Source organism: Patiria miniata, unplaced genomic scaffold, assembly GCF_015706575.1.
Source record: "Patiria miniata isolate m_02_andy unplaced genomic scaffold, ASM1570657v1 HiC_scaffold_24, whole genome shotgun sequence".
In the NCBI taxonomy this organism is placed as follows: Eukaryota; Metazoa; Echinodermata; class Asteroidea; order Valvatida; family Asterinidae; genus Patiria; species Patiria miniata.
This window is the reverse complement of record NW_024037063.1, coordinates 2903837-2921314: the sequence shown is the minus strand read 5'-3', so window position 1 is coordinate 2921314 and position 17478 is coordinate 2903837. Positions and strand designations below refer to the sequence as shown.

The 17478-nt window shown below is 39.6% G+C and overlaps 1 protein-coding gene across 1 annotated transcript; it reads left to right on the top strand.

The window, feature by feature from the left end:
* Window positions 1-5788: 5788 nt before the first annotated feature.
* LOC119731799 (storkhead-box protein 2-like) lies at window positions 5789-16502 on the top strand. The gene is made up of 2 exons (XM_038205072.1): window positions 5789-5818; window positions 10183-16502. Exons 1-2 carry the CDS (start codon window positions 5789-5791, stop codon window positions 12775-12777), a joined length of 2625 nt encoding a protein of 874 aa, XP_038061000.1. The 3' UTR covers window positions 12778-16502.
* Window positions 16503-17478: the final 976 nt, after the last annotated feature.

Genomic DNA, 17478 nt, shown 5'->3' with positions numbered 1-17478 from the left:
TACCAGCCAAAAAAATGTCATATGATGTGTACTTATTTAGACTGGTACTAAGCTGATATTTTGCTAATATAGGCACAAATTTGCTTAACAATATTCTCAGCTTGACAGGTTGATAAAATTGACTGCACATGTAGATCGTGTAAACTGATTGCAAGCTTGTAATTTCCTCTTTTTAAATTTTTTTTTTTTTTTTTTGGGGGGGGAATCCCTCCCCGCCATTTTTCTTATAATTCGCGGTGCTTACCTAATATGATATAGTACTGTTACACACTTGAAGAGAACGAAATCCAAATAAATACGTTATTATTTTATGATTACAATAACGTGGATTTCTTCTGAACACTGAAAACATATGTGTGTGACCATGCACATGTACACATATGTACACACACTGTATGTGCTTCTGTTTTGCATATATACAGGTAATAATGAAATATCAACATTTTAGAAATTTTGCAATCAAGTAAAAATAACAAAAGTTCTTATTGGTGGGGGGGAAATGGCTCGCACGCCTCCCCTTTTTGTCACAAGAGACTTCAGTTTTCTATTGCAAAGTTGCACACCGAAAAAAAAAATGTTTTTACAACGCTGGAACTTGAACAAGAGAAATGACCGAGTGATCCCCATGTCCCCTCGGGGTCTACACTAAAAACTCTTTAACCCAACAAAGGGTTTTTAGTCGTGTCCAGACTTTCGCGGGGTGAAGTGGGGACTCCGTTTTGAACAAATGCCATAATCTCCCCGATCTGTGAAATGAAAAGACCCCCCAATCCCGTGCTTAGATTTATTGGTGTCAAGTGTTTAGTTTGGGAGTGTTTATGTGTCGCTGAAAAGAGCGCCGTGGTTTGTTTTGTAAAGCGGGTTTTTGTGTCAAATTGAGCACAGTATTTTCTCTTTTATTATGCCGACAGTTCGGTGTGAATGGCTCACAATATCTCGTTGATCACTTGGACCATAAAAATGAAATTGTTGTGAAAATTGGCAGCGTCACTCATGCAGAATAAATTAGAAACCGAGTTTGAAAAGATGACTTTCAAAATATTATTTGAAAGAAATTTCACTTACCTTGATACTGAGGAGTGTTTTACTCTGAATTTGTTTATAGTATTTGGTTGTTACTGTAAAAGAACAATTTTTGCAGTTCCACAGGTATCACTAAAGGCCCCTAGATGCTTTGCAAATTCAATTTTCAATGAAAAAAAAAACAGAAAAAAAATATGAAACACAGCAAATACTAGTTTTTTGAAAAGGATTGTACAAGTGCCCAAGACCTGAAAACTGATTCAACTCTCTTTGAAAATGCTACATTGAAAATTCCTGAAACTAGGTTAAAGAACTGTCCTATTTTGATTTTTATCTTAAAAAAGTAACATGGTATCCAAGTGATTCAAGACAATCCACATTTGAGTTTATACTTTTTCTTAGCTGCAAGTCTATTGCCTGGGACTGTTTATGTTAAAACGAAGGAGATCAACCATTTTCAGTCGAACAAACGTCACTTAAAATTTCACTGATGCATTTTTAACACTACAATTGACTGGCAAGGCCCAGTATAATATAACACTATTAACTACATGTACATGTAAATATTGTCTGAACATATCCTTTTTAAGCCAGCTGTGTTCAAACTAGCACCAACACGCCCACCTCACTACTCAAACTAATAAACAACCGACTATACATCCTATAAAACTCCCTCCCTCATTTCATGTCAAACACGTACTCTATTGACCACCTTCTTATGGGCTTCGCTGGCACAGTTTCGCGCCCGTCGCCTGACCGAGTATTCCTGTGCCGAGGGTGACGGTCGTCTTGAATTGTTACGTGCCACTGGTTTCTAAGATGGCTTTCCCCGACACCCTGTGAAATGTTCTGAATTACGATCGGGCCGTGCATATTTATGATCAAGGAAATGTTAGAGACTTGTTTTGAGATTTAAGGTGTACCTCTTGTTTTTCCTTCTTTTTTCACAGTGCCATGAAACTTTTGTGACTGTTACGTTTTTTTGACACGTACAAAACTAGTCTAGTAAATGCATCTTACAATGTATGTATCTATAGCTGTTCATGGTGGGATGGCAAATAAAACTTCTGAATTTTAATTTGAGGATTCTGAGAGTAATTTTGTTCAAATGGCATAAGTGTACATTTAAATGATTTTGTATTTTTAAATGTTTTCATTTAGTTGCTGTCTTTCATTGAGACTTTTCAGGCAGTCGTGCCATAGTGGACAAGAAAAGTAATTACATCAAAATTTACTTCAATTCATCCCATAAATCACAGGCGCTTAATTATTCAAGACAAAACGTGACCGATCTTTAATTAACCACCGACAATAATTACTACGAATCCCTTGCTGTTCGCCTCCACCCTACTCAACAAATTCTAGTTTTCTCATTAAATAATTCCACCCAACTTAAATAGAGTCAGTATCTTCCGGATGATTTCTAGCCGTGCCGACCGATTTCAATTAAGTTGTGTGTGTACACGCACAAGGCTTGTCTTTTCCGACAAGAGAATAGGCAAGTAATGAGATCTTTCTCCCCCTCGCGAATCCAAGACAGGTCAATTATTGAAAAGGTCAAGTCGAAAACTCTTGAGAGGGGCATCCAAGTCCCCTCATGTCTTGGCTTCTCATGACCCGACAAATTACAGTTTGACCGGCACTAGCTCCTAGCTTTATTGGGGGACGGGAGAGGGTCGGTACGCCAAAGCTTTTTTTTTTACAATTTTGTTTTTCTTTTTCGTTCACACCTGAGACTCACCTGGCACGATTGCACAGTCTCGAATTTCTACTCCGTGCCATCTCTCATCCAGTGACCTAATTTAAGGTTGTAGTTTCGTAACTGACCTGGGGCATCCCCCTCTACCCCCCCCCCCCTTCTTGTTTGTCCGAGAACTCCATAGAGGTGCTGAATTGGTAAGTGGGTTGTACCTATAGACTCAAGCTTTTTTTTTCTATAAGAGAGGGTTTCATGTTGGATTAAGCTGAGCGGTTGGAAAAAAAGGCGAACAAGGATCGGTGTTTGCATTAGAACGTTATAGTCTGGTGCAGTTTATTGGCAGTAAAGTTCCGGTAAACAGAATTTGAAAGGAAGTGTTCATGCAAAACCGTGTCAACTGTCAGTTGTAAATTTCTTTTATAAAAGATCGCTTACACGCCAGTGTTTTTTTTCTTCAGAATTACAGATTTGTACAACTAGTACAAATTTTGCATGTTTCTTGAGGATTTTTATCTCTTTTTCCTCATTTTTTTCCCCTTCTACTCTGCATTTATGGATTTTATTGCAAGTGTAGGTTGTGTATTGGCCCTCAAATTTTAAATGATTTTTTTATTTAAATGAGCCAAAGCCAAGGTCATCATAATTTGTTGTTCTGCTTTTCCAGTCTTTTCCAATCAAATTCCCTACCCTTCGGAGTGAGGGGGGGGGGGGGGTATCCAAACATCAATCTGCAGTATCTAACCATCGCTTTTACTCTACATTCTGAGTCACTGAAGTCTCTTTGCAAAGCTGTCGTTCTGAGCTCAGCATGTGGTCTTCTTGGGCTCTCTGTTCTCTAGGTAACCTTGACCAGCCCATAATGAAATGAAAAGTGTTTTTCTTCCATTTTTTTTTTTTTTGGTGGCGGCATTTCCTATCTTGAGTCATCTACTTCGCTTTGTCGCTGTGTATATGCTGTTGATATCGGGGACGCAGGCAGGCGAGAAATGAATGGATTTTTTAGGGACCGTGCATCTTATTTGCGTCATGCTGGTTTAGGACCAGATGACAAAGACAGAATTTTGGTAACGTCAAGGTCAGGCGATGACAAAGGCCAGTTTAAAATTTTATATTAAACTTTCATGTGCAAATTCTGCTTTAAAATATACAAAGCTTTGTCATGTGACATCTTGATTTTCCAGGCTACGAATGTAAGAATTTTAAAAAGAAAGAATTACATTAAATTATGTGGGGGATTGTGCAATGAAAATATTTAAAAATTAGACATTGATGTGATTCAAATGTAAACACAACAACTTTCAAGTGACACACTTTTTGATTTTTTAAAACCATTAACGCAGTGTGTTTGTTCAATATTAATTTTTGATATTGACAGACACAGTTTCAAGTTCAATGTAGCTCTTCGTCAAAGCAATTGCTATTTCCAATACAAAAACTGTATTTTCTGTTTATTAAACAAAGCGTTTTTGCGATTTTCCATCAAATGCAAAACCAGCAACATCCCCGAAACAGTTTCAAGTTGCAGAAAAAAAATGAGTTAAGGTATTCTAGGGCACATAATTATAATATATTTCTCATTACCATAAATTTTGTTTTAATCTTTCCCAGCCAATTTTCCCTTCACCCTCTCTCCCAAAATGGTAGCAACCCAGACAGAGCTGTTGTAATTTACACCTGATCGGCCCGTCCGCGATGTATTGTATTCACTCCAGCTCCTGGTCTGCGCAATCAAGTCTTTTTCACGGAGGCTGTATACACGAGTGCTACTCCCAACACTACGATCAATAGAACAGTCTCTTCGATTTCTATCACCCTGCTCCGAACGGAAAAACAAACCCTGAAAAAAAAATGGAAAAAAAATCCAGGCCCGAAGTGGTCAGACAATGGCTCTTTATGAAAGGACTAGAAAAGGCAGAGTTTACGCCAGTTATACGGTTTCGGCTATTTTTAACTAGAGTTATTTTTTTTTGCGTTGGGGCGGATTGGGTTACCATTCAATTTCATGCAAGGGGAGTCATGTTAAAGTGACTTGAATATTTAATTTTGATGTTTGGGTTTCGAGGGATTTTTTTCACAGTAAATTTGGGAATCTAAATTTGAGAGTTGTTGGAGTAAATCTGTTGAGTGTTTGGCTTAAATTTTTTTAAGAGGAGAAAAAAAAGTTTTGGGTAAAGAAAAACATTAGGTTTGTTGATTAGGTAATTTAAGATGAGAATTTCATACATCCATGACCTACATGTATACATGTAAGATGCCATACGACGATGCTAATTTAATCCGGCAAAAATTTACTAATGGGTGTATTTGCACAAACTCAAATCTCAAAACAAGTCCAAATTTGTGGATAGATTTCATAGGGCTGACGCTTCCTTGAAAGTTACAGTACATGTGCAATGAGTATGTCATTGGTTACCTCTTACAATGGATGATTTCCAAGAAAAAAATGAAAATGACTAGAGAAGTAAGATTATAAACTGGCAAATTTGTCTGCTGTGTCCTGCGCACAGATGTCACTGAGTGATGCATATTGTCGAATAGCCTTCATTTAAGTGCTGGATTTGTTGTAAATTAGCCATAAGCTTTGTGCTGACTGCCAGCAAAGCTGTTGCTCTAGGGCCTTGGAAGCAGCACAACCTGCCCGAACACAGACTTTGATATCAGCCATGATCAATAAAATCGCCGTCAATAACTAATCGTCTCGGTGACCTCCGATCGCAACCACTGGATGAATGGAAAGCTGGAGATTCCACCCAGACAATTACGGGTCATTACGCTGGAACTGACGAGAGATTTGGCTCCATTCCCAGAGCTTTGTAGGGATTTAACAAAGAAGATTTGAGGCGAAGGGGGGGGGGGGGGGGAAAAAGAAACGACAGAGTGAAAGGGAGAAGGACAACAGTTGGGGATTTTTTTTATTTTTTTCGTCTCCCTGGGAACTAATTCTTTCACAGGTTTCCGTGGGAATGTGTGCTATAATTAGTACTTTGGCATTTTAGCACTTTAAGCGAGCAAATACTTTTTCAATGTAAATAAAAGTAGCCAACAAATTTGGCACTCTTGGCAATAATGGCTATCGCTCAATACAACCAACTGACCGTAAGTGCAGGGAAGGCATTGTGGTAAAGTGTATTGCCCAAGGACAGGTGCGACACGACCTGGTTGGTATAGAGTCAGAATATCTTTTATGTCCAGTCAAAGTTTAAAAAGAAGTTTATGACCCGACCATTCAACTCAATTTTGTATTGCCATGACCAAAGTGCATTTGCACATATGTGCAATATTTCACGATGTTTGACTTGAAAATATATCCTCGATTTTTTTTTTATTGGTTGATATTATTTTTTAAGTCATGTGATGAAAACTGATGTGCCTGTTTGTTGCCCATTCTGTGAACTTAAAATAGTCTCCACGTACTGCAGCTGTCGGATGAAGTGCGTCAAATGCACCCAAGCAGAAGCGATCTCGAATCGAAACCTCATCAAAAATTCATTTTGTCTGGACAAGAATTAGTAGTCCTTCAACACCGAGTCGCTAATCCAATTTATGTGATATTCCCGTCGGAAAAAAACCCACTGGCAGTCGCTTTTCAGCAAAAAGTGCACATGTGGAGGGCATTGTTACATTTTAACCACCCATTTCAATGAAATGTTACAAGTTCATACAAGTTATACTGCGTTTTTTATTCGGTCGGAACTCTACAAAGTACAAAGAGTTCCTGGGATCAATAACGGTGCAGCGCTTGAGTTGCACCATAAAAGACCAGATACAATTCCACTTCACATCATGCTGCAAGGTTAAAAAAGGATACAGCTAGCTTTTTTCAATTTCCGAGCCTTTGTTTGGGGATTAAAGGGGGATTAGCTTCAGGTTGTTATTATGGTCTGTTGACTTGGGGCAAGCGGTCTTTTGTTGTTTGTTGCATATTAAAGGTGTGTAATGATCCAATGGATTACATTGCCGAAGAGGGGGAGTTGGATTCAGGTGTGGCCCACGTTTTAGCTTGTAAATTTTAAAAGTTTTCTCCCCTTGTACCAAATTTGTCTTGTGCAAGGCCTTCCTAAACACAGTCCTACCTTATTGTTCAGTCTGTGCTGTTGAATACTGTAATAAAATGTGGCCATTTCCTCAACCAATTTGTTCAAATTGTCGAAATTAAATTCAACAAATTAGCTCACAGTGTAACCCCAGTGTCATGCAAAGTGATTACACAGAAAACCAAGTGATTTGTAACATGTTAAAGGGAATATACAACATTTGCAAACATCGAAAAATAAAACTACCAAGTTTTTGCGAAATACCTTAATAGGATGTTGGTAAATGACAGTCTAAAGCATCCTGTAAAATTATGGCACCTGGTATACTGTCCTTTTCAAGAAAAGTGGTATTTTTGTATCAATTTCCAACGCTGATCGGCCGATCAGCGTTGGAAACAACTGGCTTTTTTTCAAATACTGGTCCCAATTGACCATTGCACTTGTTTGCAATCGATTACAAACTTATGAACGGGCACGAGCCAGCTAGACTGGTTCCCTGACCTTACAATTCCCCAATGTATGTAAACTGCTCTGTTTCTTCTTATATGGAGTCAGGGAACCAGACTACAGGAAAATGATCGTTTTCTCAGTTTTTATAGCATTTTCGAATCCAAAACCTCCAAAAAGTCAGTGTAACTATATTTGCTTTATATTTCCAACCCCCCAATTCCATCCATTTCTGAAAATTACAGCAACAGCAAATGATGTATATTCCCTTTAAGGAAAGAGATAAACAAAAAATATATGAAAATCTACCTTTAAAGAGCATGTGCCGTTCCTTGGTTGTTCCTACATGTAGTTCCATGTAGTATTGAGCATGAGCCACGCCCAGCTTGGTGACCACATTAAATATGCAGAGCAGTCATAGTAGTTTTCCCTTTTCAATATGATTTCCAATTTGTCTCCTTATGTTTCCTGTTATTTCCTCCATTTTCAGCATTCTGTACTGTAGCCATATCACTTTTGGAGAGTCTGCAGGAGACTTTCCCTATGTTTTCCTGAGTATCAAATGTCACTCCTGGGTGACAACAAACTCGACAGAAAGTACATGTAGTTGGTGCAGGGAAATACAGGAAGGAATGACAGTACTCATTCCTTACCAAACCAAGTTAATTTACACTTGAATGTACCAAGTACAAAGCACAATTCAAAGAATTTTGATTGTATAAGACAGCAATAGACATGCCTTAAACAGTTGTTAGTCTAGTTCCCATTGGATCCATTATAAAGCCTTGTTCTATCCCAAATGCCAGAATTAAGAAGTTGTGACAATGGGAACTATTTAGACCACTTGCTGGAATTAAGATGTTATGACAATGAAAACTATTTCAATGAGCAGGCTCCAGACTTGTCTAAGTCAACTGCTTACAATTCATTCATTGATGAAACACGACACACTTTTTTTTCTTTCTGTAGAGTTTTTGACAGGGTAATCTCCAAAGGACTGATTGATATTAGAAAAAATCTTTCCCCCAGCAAAAAAAAAATCATTAACAGAACAATTTAAACAAATGAAATGAACAAAAAAATTGATATGGGACAACAGTAAATGAAACACAGTGGAGAAATGTCAACAACAGATATCTCAGTTTTGTTTTTAAAGTAATCATAAGGTTGAATAAAGTTCCATCAAATCTGGTTAAAAATTCCTTCATGTCTTTTAAATATTTTTTTTCAGCCTACAAACTTCATGGAACTTTTTTTTCCAAAATTCGACAAAAAATAGTAGCATTCATCTCAATACGACTACAGAACATGATTTTGTAAGTGTAAAATCTAGAAATTTGAAGTGCTTTCAAAGCAATAAAAAAAATTACTCCTGTAGCTGTGATCACAGAAAGTCAATTTCCATAGTGTGTAAACATCCTCTGGATAAAAAAAAACACTTTTTGAAGTAGACACAAGACGGGCCGATGTTTGAAAAAAAAATTGCCTCGCCTCTCTTTGTTGTTCTGTTTATTTTTAGGATTTGGTTAGCAGAGGTTTAAACTGACATTTCAGAATATTGGTAGACACTGTCTGGTGTAGACGTGTCTTTTCATGTCAAGTTATTCTTTGGGTGACATTAAGATATATCGGCAACATCTGACCCCAGCAAATGTGGCAGAGCTTTTGAAAAGAATCGACACACATGGCCGAGTTCCACACACCTGTCCCACAAACTAGGCTTATCACTGTCATGGAGTGAAATGCCTCTGAACTTTGATTTACCTCAAATTGTTGCAGTAAAATTGGAACAGGCGTCAATAATGTCTGTATATGTTGTGCCCAACTTACAATTTATTCGGCAAAAGGATAGAAAAGCAAAACGTTGGGCCAAAGTTTGGACTTGTTAGAGAATAAAATGGTGCCAATATTTAAAAGAAAAATTATCCATCAGTTCGCTTTCATTGAAATACAATTTTTTTTTTTTCTTAATCTTTTTTTAGATTTGAAAAGTAAAGATTGTAAAAAAAGTAATACGTTTCTTAAATTTTGTAAATTTTGCAAAATAAGGGATGACATATTTTTCCGTATTATCATTGGCCAGTGTTGTCTCTCAGAAGACCTATTAAGTTGAATTTACATGTACATGTACTGTCAAAAATTGATATCTGCAAGTTGAGTGCAGTATGCACACTGATTGTCTAAATAGAGATCACCAAAAAAGTGCAATGTACCTATGTATATTGTGACCAATTTAGTGCCCCTAGGCTGTTTGTAAAGTACATGGTCACTTCTGTGACCTGTCTACCCATTGTCCATCCAAGGGGTGCATCACAGACCCTGTGATGACCCATACTGCACCCTTGACAACCCAAATGCACCCGTTATGATTGGGGACAAAAGGGTTTTATTTACCCAGTCTTAAAGAGAGGCTGATGGCAAGGAGAGCTAGTCTCCCGCTCCAGCCGTTATTTTTGGCTGTTCACATCATGCACATGAGGATGCCTTGAGGGCAGCATTGCATTCTTTTATTGGTATCTTTAGAAATCTCAGCTTTGGGTGTGTGAGTGGATATATGTGTGCAGAATGTGTAATCAAGTACAGCATAAGGCATGTGTACATGTGAATCAGTTTTGAAAAAAAAAATATAGACAATTAAAAGAATAGAAGAAAAATGAGCTAGATTTACAGAGACAATGATGAAGTTATAGGTTGCAGTACTGGGTTTTAGGTCTTAGTATTATTCCTATTGTTTTTAGTTTGTAATTGGTTGGTGGTTTCTTGAACAGCTAAAGGAAAAGAGAAAAGTCTTTTGCCCTTGCCCGGTACTGCCTGCTGTGGAACTCCTGACCAGAATCTAGCTGCTTCACCTCTTCTTATAACTTTTGTCAGCCTAAGCAATATGCCAACAGGTTCCTTCTTTTTTGAAAGTCACAACCTCATGTGGCCTTTGGCTTGAGGTTGGCTGATTTCATAAAAAAAATTAGTAATTGTTCCCAGATTCTTAATGAGTTTTCTCTTTTGGATTCCTTTCCAGGTGATGTCCAGGGCGTCGAGATGGCTCCCATCCAACAGCATCAATTCATCCCGCTCACAGAGGTCCTGTGCCTCATCATCTCGGAGATGAACAAACGCAAGCTGATGGCCACCCCGGACACCATCCGTGACAAGCTGGCTGAGTGCTACTCCAAGATGCCGGTCCCTAACCCGGAGATCATCCACAAGAGTCTCAACCACCTCCTGGTTGAGAGGAAGATTGAGCAGAATGGCAACGGCAAGGGGTACATGATCGTTGGTTTGGACAAGCTACCTCCCGAGAGTCCCTCAGGAGATGAACTGGAGCATGTTGTCACTAAACCCAAGAGCAAACCAGTACAGCAACAACAACAACAACAACAGGGGGATCGGGTTTACTTGGTGTACAAAGATGGGGAGTTGACTCGACATGCCTTGCCAGCGTCGTCTAATATGGTCGATAAGAGCACCCAGACTGTACGATCCAGAAGCGATTCCTCATCTCCGAGACCTGTGTCCTACCCGGCCAACCCCAACATGGGTACGATCTACGAGAAAAGCCACACAATAGGGACCAGCAGCCCTTCCAAGCAGCGGAACGTGGATGCCCAGGCGAGTCCCTTGCAGCGCAGCCACTCCATGAGGGAGCGACGAAGCCCAGCCAGACGGAACAACTTCGACCGGACCGGCTCTATGAGAGCTAAGGCCAACGAGCTGGACACAGGATACTTCACCTCGGATTCGGAAGCCAAGCAATCGTGCTTCGGTCGGCTCCTCGGAAAGTCGGCCAAAAAGAAAGCCATGGCACAGACCAACATGAATCATCAGACATTCTCGGCTCAGTTTCCCCCATCAGACATTCACGATCCATTCTTCAACTATGCTCACTGGCTTGGCAAGTCACCCCAGAAGGTGGCTTTGAATTCAGTGGTTGCCTCAAGCCCGAAAAGCAGCAGCAGCAAAGATAAAACCAAGTCAAGTGGAGCATCCCCTTCTAATGGTATGGGAACATCAACTAAGAAGGACGGAGCCAAGAAAGTGCACAAGGATGTCAACCATTACCAAGTTGAGCACGGTCGGTTGACTCAAACTGCCAAAATGCTCCAGCAGAAATACCACGATAACGCTCAGGAGTCAATGCCCGAGTCAGAGCAGGAGTTCCTGAAGCCGACACTCATGTACGATGAGAAGTTCCGAACAAAAGTTGTGTCTGAGCAGATACAGCCGGGGAAGAACACCAAAAAGAATGATAAGATGAAGCATTATTTCACGTCGATTCAAAGCAACAAGCCACAGCAGATGCAACCGTTTGATGGGATCAGCACAGAGAATGACTCAGAGATCGAAATGCAGCGGCGAAATGACATTGCAGCCGAAAAACGGCGGCAAAAACTGGAACAATTGAAGGAGCGCAGACAGGCCCGAATCTTCACTGCCCACAGAGCCATGAAAGAATCGGAGATGGTTGATCCGATGGATTACCCGCCTGCTGGAATGGAACTGCCTGGTTCACAAATGCCCAGTGGCTCTGCGGGCCATCCCACTAGTCCTGGAGGGGGTAACGCAAATGATATGGAAACACCTGAACCCATCAGACGGCAAGTAATGGTGATGAAAAGGACAGAGACTGTGGAAGTAAAGCATGCTGGACTCAGTCCAACCTCGGGCCCTTTCCCTGCAGCCTTGCAAACGCCAAAGAACTACAATGGGTACCGACGGTCGGAACCTCAGGCCAACTACAATGACCCAACTGAGCGTGAGCAGTACTACCGTGACGAGGAAATTGACAATTACATGCGGGAAGAGCAGCGCAAGCAACTGGTGGACGATATGCAAGATCCCATGAGCTCACCGCAACGGGATACCAACGGTTTCTCCTCGTACCCTCAACACCAAGGTAGCCAGATAACCGTTGATCGTCGGGAGGGAGCCAGCCAAATGACAATGGCGGTCAATCCACGTCCGATATCCCTTGACAACTTGGACAATGAACGTCCACCTCCCCCGCCACCCATACGATTCAATTCCCAATCAGACCGCAGCCCCGGACACCAACCACCCGTTCACAGCGTCCACCCTTCCCAGGTCTACATGCAGAGCCCGACTGGTATCCACCCAGAGTACCCAAGCCAAATCCCAGTCCACCAAAGGGTGGAGAGTCTGTCCAGCTCGACGGGGGACAGCGGGTTCAACTCCCCGCGATCATCCCTCGCACAGGGCCATAACAACAACTCCCCGGTCGATCAGATGACCTACGACCCGCTCCACAATCGACACAGCACCACCACGGGAATCCCTGTCCTCATCAAGCCTATCCCGCGCCAGACCCAGAACGACTTGGACAACCAGAACATTGACAACAGCAATCGCATGATCAAGTCCACGTCCAACCCCACGCACCTCCACTCCACCTTCGGCAAGCAAGTCAACCCAGCAGATCCGTCGGTGAAGAGAAAGTTCAAGAGTTCAGATACCATGGATGCCATCTCGGACACATCTGAAAAAACGGCGTACAGTGCCATGAGTCGGAGGTCTAGACTAGATCGTCCTAAAAGCTTTGAAGTCATCGGAACAGTATAAACAAAAACAACTTGGTTCTGGTAAAGCCAGGACTAATATAATGGTTTATTTTTAAGCCCAAAACACCTAACAGTTTTGATACTGTATGCCTGCTTAAAGGTTTCAAAAACCTATATAAGTTAAAAGATAATCTAGAATACAGTTATAAGTTACCTAAAAAAATAATCTTTTTGTGACCGTTGTATAAATGTATATAACTCTCTTTTTTCGGTGGATAGTTTTTAAACCAGTTACATTTATCATAGGAAATGAAAGATTAATGTTACATCAGACCTTAATATAATTCTTTTAATACCAAAGATTGTCAAGCTGTGTATTTGTTTTGTTTGTAAAATACTGTACAAAAGATGTCAAATGTTGTACACTGTACCTGTATGAGGTTTAGACTGTTTCTCACGCTAGTTCTTAATGTAAAATAAAATAAATTGTAGATGGTCCACAAAAAATATTTTGTAGAGTAGCAAGACTATAATTTTAGGTTTCTAGAAGTACATTGTTAATATGCATGACTCTTTGTAAAGTAATGTACATTTGTTTCTTGGGGTGGGGGGGGGGGGGTTCTGAGTTCAATATTTGTCAACTCAATTGATTACAGAAAGCTGAAATTGTTCAAATTTGGATGAAACAGCTTAAAGTAGAGACTAGAGATTAAAAGATTTTAGGGGCTTCTGCCATGGAAATATATGTAAATATTGTCAGCCGTTGTATATTTATAAGTCATGTTAAAAATCAAGTTACCATTTCACAACCCAGTGTTTTATTTCTTGTTCAACATACCCTCATATTTTTACCAAATACATGCTGAAATTGGACAGCAAGAATGCTGAAATTGGACAGCAATACATGCATAAAACAAGCATGTTTTTGTTTACATGCATGTGTACATGTACATGATAAGGTGAAAGACGCATTTTATTGGGGAAAAAATATGAGTAGTACATGTATATGACAACACATGCGTAAGTTTTGTACAGATTGTAGGGAAATAAGCACTTAAATTAATGAAACTATAGTAAAAGTGATTAATATTGCGCGATTTGATGTACTTAAGAATCCCTGCGGTTGTTTTGTGAAGTGATCATGTGTAATAGTAATTGAAGCTGCGTCATTTGTAATTATGTGTATAGTTCACTTAGAGTAAAATATCTTGTATATGTTTCTGAGAGTTGCACCAGAAGTTTTGTTCCTCTTGTAAAATATTCACCAATTTGTAAAGCTGCTGCAAAAAAATTATATGATGCACTAAATGTGGGGTAAAATTCATCGAAATGGAAAGAAATCCATGTCAATTTTGAAGGCTAAAATCTCTGTTCAACATATGAGTTGATTTTCCAAAACACCACCAACGCCATTTTGTTCTCTTTTAGAGTCCTACCCTGTTACAGCTGTTGTACTGTGTATATTCTATATGTTTTCATAGCGGTGCACAACTTTTTCACATTTTCAAATGGATATATCGCGTTTTGGATGTAAACTCTTCACGTTTGGACGTATTTGTACTCTTGTATATGCATTGTATGTTGTACAGTGCTGTAATAAGGCAAAATTGTATCTGTTACAAAGCATCTGCTACGAATGAACCATTCATCAACCCAGTTTTGTGGGCTTTCAATTAGCACAGTTCAGCAAGTGAAAAACCACTCAGAATCTCCAAAAAATGTTTGGAGTATAAATATTTACACTCGTTAATGAACCAACCCTTACTTTTAACTTCATTTGCGATTGTTGTATGAATTTCTTTTCATTTCCATGAAACGCTGCCCAAACTAATGTAATAATGTAATTATAAATACTTACAAATTGAAAAGGTCCTTTAATTTATTGTTAACAGTATTTTGTTAGTTTTTGTTGATTTTACTCTTTTTCCATTTGTCTACAATCACTTTCAACAATTAAATGTAATTCAATTGCACTTTAAAATATTCATAAATATATGCACCAAAATATGCATGTTCGTGTTCCTTGTGCTACAGAATTTTGCAATCTTGAAGTATTTTGTTTCACGGCTAATATAACAAAAAGAAAGTGTTTGTCATCATAAATGCACTAGACCTCTAAAAAAAAAAAAAAAAAAACTTGCTTTAATGTCAGGTATTGGTAAGCTTTCTTCCCCTGGTCAGATTTTTTTCATTTATAATTTTATGGAACTTTTTCTAATTTGGACCTCTGTAATTTTAAAGATTATTTAACAATTTCATGCTGAAGAATTGATATTTGTTTAGCTTTAATATTTCAGACAGCCACAAATTCATAAATTAAAAAAATGATCTTATGTGAAATTTTAGGTTTAAAAAAATTGGTCTAGAGAGAGACTTGTAACTTGTTGCTCGCGGGATCTCATTGCATCTTCATCAGTAGTGCAGCCCAATCCTTACGGCCATGCTACACACTCGACCGTATCGCTCGTAATGCCTTGATGTCGATACACCCACAGGCTTCCAGGTGTTCAGGAAGCCAGAGGGATTGTGGGATACCGCCTCGGGAATGGGACTGGTAATAGCCATCGATGGAGCGATGTTCAGAGAATTACTGGCAGGGAAGGGGGGGGGGGGGTTAAGGCTTGTGAATACATGTCTTCTTCAAGGCATTGACAACGAAACATCAATAGTGCAGAAGATAAGCTTTGGGTAAACGGTGAAAGTAGCTGCACTAATGAAGTATCGACCGTCCGTTATCTGAAAGGGGCACATGTTATGGATCAATCGACACTATTGCAGGTTTTTTTTATGCTGCATTCCAAAAAGGACAACTTTGGGTAGATTTATTATAACAACATGTGCTTAATGACTCCATGGATAAACAGTACGTGACGCTTTGTCCTCACTCATGAGAGATCTGTGAGCAGGGCACACACTGTGCGCACACTGCTTCCCGCTTGCATGGCGCGAAGTACGCACAATTTTAATATTCATCTGAACATGCAACTTGCGTACTTAGACTGTGTAGTAAAATTCATTAGTTAGTGATTTGCACTTGGTCACTCTATAAATTGGGGTCCACTTTTTTTTCCTTTCCCTGTTACATCTGACATGTATGATTTTGTAAATTCTGGACGCACTTCTTAATGCCTACCCATCTCAGAATAGATTGAACAAATGTTCAATGATATGTGAGCCGAAAATTAAAAAGTTCAGAGGAAACAGGGACAGGAAAAATGTCACACTTTGGATCCTACATTAAAAGAATGACCCACTTGCCTGAACCCATGATGGAACATTGCCCTACTAAATGTTTATTAGTAAATCTCTCTCAAAAACAATAAACCAGTCATTTTGATTGTTCATGTGCTTGGTAATACCATGGCAATAATCTGCATTTTGACTCATATAACTGGGCATTGTATTTTTGTAGTTTCTGACCTATCCAAAATGGTTATTCATGTCCTTTGCTTATGGAAAGTTCATGACACTGCTAGGCAAAAAATAATTCATGTACTATAAAGCAAAAGTCTGCCGAGTACCAGTCACTAGCAGTATACATTGCATGACTGGTTTGGCTGGTAACCCATTTTGCTAAGCATGTATTTTCTATGCTTAGTAGTTTTCTGCAGTTCCATGTAATGGGACAGATGGTGTTTTTTTAACAAATAATGTCTGGACTGCCCTCAAGAAATGCTTCGCTTGTGATTGAAAAGTTGAGAAGGTTAATGTATTGTGTGTGGGTTGGTGGACTTAATGTGATTAAAAATTTGATCAAGATTGGATTTTGAGGATCCTAAGAATCAAGCTGTGTTTGTATTTCACTTTTGTACATTCATTTGCATGTTCATTGTTTTTAAGTTTAAAAATAATCATTTTAGAATGGTAAAATTGGCTGCAAAGGCTGAAATATGATTATAAAATTTGCAACCAAAATCAGCAAGCTAGATTTATGTGAAAGTGACAAATCAAATCAGCGTTTTGGTTTCTGTAATCTTTCAGTCTGAAGATTATCAGCAGCTATCATTCCGCTCAATTTCATGAGCTTCAATCGACAATCGTACCAAACGCTCGCTCGCTCACAATTAACCCATTTCTCGCTCCTTATTTTTAATCTTTCTCCGTAACGATCCGTGACCCAATTCTGATTTCCGAAACTACCACCAGCCCCCCCCCCCCCCCCCCCCCCCCCCCCCCCCCCCCCCACTGAATCACCATGCGGGGATTTGTACCACTCACGCCATAATAGACCTGAACTGTAAATTGCAAACGCAATTTTTCACTCCGAAAACTCCAATTCTAAGTGAATTTCACCAGGTTTTGGAAGACGGTCACCGTGCCTTGAAGCTAAACCTTGCGCGGCGCGGAGCATTTGTGTCACGGTAGACGAGGGATCACATGCCTCGCCGTGGGCTAATCATAACGATATGGGCCGGCCCCTCAGCAGTGTTTGTATACCGCTGAATCCCGCGCCGGTAACATTATCCATGTACAAAGCATGGGATAATATAATATGGTTGGGTAAAGGTACACCCTGACCCAGACGATGCAAGTATTAATTGACTTCTCTGATCCAAGTCGGAAAGGTGCTTTGCACTTTTCTCGATACTGGATCACCCGGGTTCAGACATCTTAACACTTGACCGACTAACTACTCTACTAGTAACTGACAGATTTCAGCACTACGCAGCATTGTGAATTGTTTTTTTTTTCAATGAATTTCAGACAGCACAGAGCAAGCCCGGAGTAAAAAGGTGTTGCGCCTCATTCTGTTAATCTGAGA